Below are 2365 nucleotides of genomic sequence, written 5' to 3'. Positions count from 1 at the left end.
ATTTAAAATTTTTATTTAAGAAAAAATTATAGAATTATGAATCTAATAAAGAAAGAAATTTTTTTGAGATTTGATTTACATTAAATTCGAAATTGATTTTTGGTGTAATTAAATAAGAGAAGATAATTATAGAAAGAAATTAATTATGTCAATTAAATTAAGAAAATAATTTACACTCTCTTATTAATGTAAATATTAATAATAATGTATTTTTATATATTGTCTATAATATTTTAGCTACCTAACATTACTCTATTGCATAATAATTAGTAACACAAGAAACGTTTCTGATGAGTACTCTAGTGTGCTTTTCAAAGCAGGTAACTAATAAGAAAGAAGTTGTAACATGTAACCTTAGCATTTTTTTCATAATGAAATACTAAAATATTAATACCTTGTTGATCTTAACTAATTAATATCATGCATGTATGTATGTGTACCTCTTGAATTGCACTAACATCTGCAGCCACTTTATTCATGAACTCTGATCTTCTTCCTGTAAATGCGTTAAGCAAAAAGACAAGGTAAATTACTTGGTTATATATATAAAAGTGAAACTCATATGCAGTCAACTTCACGTGAAATTAATAACGGAGAGCTGTTAGATGATTTAATTTGACTAAATTTTCATCTAACGACTCTCAACTATCAACTTCACGTAAAGTCCACTGCACCTGAATTTTCACCATATATAAAACAAAGGTAAGTACAACCTTTCGTGCTAGTTATCACATGCTTTCCACTCATTTTTTTTTAATTAAAGATAGGAAATTCGAATTCGCAATCTCTTAATTGAAAATGGAAAGACTATGCTATTTGAGCTATTACTCATTGGCCACTTGGCCACTAGGTAGTAGTTTGTTATCGATATTGTGAAACTTAAAAATGTAATATAATATGAAGTACAGTAATAAGAAATATTTATTTAATCTTAAATTTTAATTAAACACATAAATCTGCATTAATTTGCACTTAGGTTCGTTCCTTTAGATTATTTAGCCACGCTAGGTAGCTTCTCTATGACAAAGTACGATTACGAGAGTAAGAGATATAATTATTTATATAATTTTTTTATCAACTTAAATTTTTTGAAACAGCAATTATATGACAATGAGTTGTGATAGAAGAGAGAAGATACATACATAAAATTAAAAAGAGAAACTAACCTGCAAAAGAAGTTGAAAAAAGTGATACAGAAATGAGAAGGAAGAGGCAGAAGAGGATGCTGAACTTCTTCATGAGACCCATGATAATGATGAGTTGTGAGAGAGTTGAGAGAAAAACTCATGTTTCTTAATTCCTATATATCAATATATTAGAGGGAACAATAATAAACTGAAGTTGACCGTTTTTTTTTTCTAAACAAAACATGTTTTGTGATATTTAACCATAAATGTTTTTGAGTTAGGTTATAAAAATGTTTTATTTTTTTATTAGAAAAATTCAAAAGCCAGCATTGTTTTTGTTCATCACTTTTAATTATTAGTCTAATAATTCAACAACATATTTTTAACTCATATTTTTAAATATTATTGACTAATTACTAGTCAAAAATAATAAATTTTGTTGGTTTTTAATATTCCTGATATGGAGGTTACCAGTGATTGGGATAAATGTTTTATATTAAGATGAATTTTTTATTTGCATTTTAGTAGGTTTAATTTAAATCGTAAGCTAGCTAGTGGATAAGTTTCTTCTTTGAGTGATACATCAGCGTGTACATGAAAATTAACTTGATAGAGTTTGTAATTTAATTTGATAATAGTTTATTTCTAAATCTATATTGAATCTTTTAATGTGTAGATAACTTTATTGTTTAATAGAATAATATTTCTATTATAATTTAGTTATTAAATGGTATTATTTTGAGAAATAACTCTATAATCAATCTTGATTTTGGGTTTCTTAATTTAACTAGTGTGAAAATTAATAAAGTGACTAATAATAATAAATAATACTTCATTTATTTCAAAATAATTGATTACAACAAAAAATTATATAAGAAAAATAATAAATAAATTTTAATAAAGCTTAAAATTTATTGATTAGAAAAAATTCTCGTGAATAAATTTTATTCGGTTATTACAATTAAATTAAGGTGTTATTTGGAAAAGTTACTTAATGTTATCCTGGTATTAAAAAACGAAAAAATATAGGTAGATAATGAAAATACTAAACAATGTGAATAATGGATATATCAGATGTTTAATTCACTAGGTGTGCGGATGGTTATCCTAATATTAAGATTTAGGTGGGTAATTTGAGGGTGTAGTGTATTTTTACTTTATTAGGTCAATTTTAGAGCTAATTATTTACATTGTTCACAAAAGTCATTATCTCCCTAGCAAAGTCTAAAAAAAAAAAA

General features: G+C 24.8%; 1 protein-coding gene across 1 annotated transcript in view; it reads right to left on the bottom strand.

The window, feature by feature from the left end:
• Positions 1–1322, bottom strand: part of LOC107612155 (protein CASPARIAN STRIP INTEGRITY FACTOR 1) — a 5203-nt gene extending 3881 nt beyond the window's left edge. The window contains exons 1-2 of the mRNA XM_016313975.2: positions 1167–1322; positions 441–496 (exon numbers count right to left, since the gene is read on the bottom strand). Coding sequence (XP_016169461.1) covers positions 441–496; positions 1167–1248 — 138 coding nt within the window. The 5' untranslated portion in view covers positions 1249–1322. The remainder of the gene's footprint in view (positions 1–440; positions 497–1166) is intronic.

Source organism: Arachis ipaensis, chromosome B08 (genome assembly GCF_000816755.2).
Source record: "Arachis ipaensis cultivar K30076 chromosome B08, Araip1.1, whole genome shotgun sequence".
NCBI classification, from domain to species: domain Eukaryota; kingdom Viridiplantae; phylum Streptophyta; class Magnoliopsida; order Fabales; family Fabaceae; genus Arachis; species Arachis ipaensis.
The sequence above is the reverse complement of the archived record's forward strand: the minus strand, read 5'-3'. Positions and strand labels throughout refer to the sequence as shown.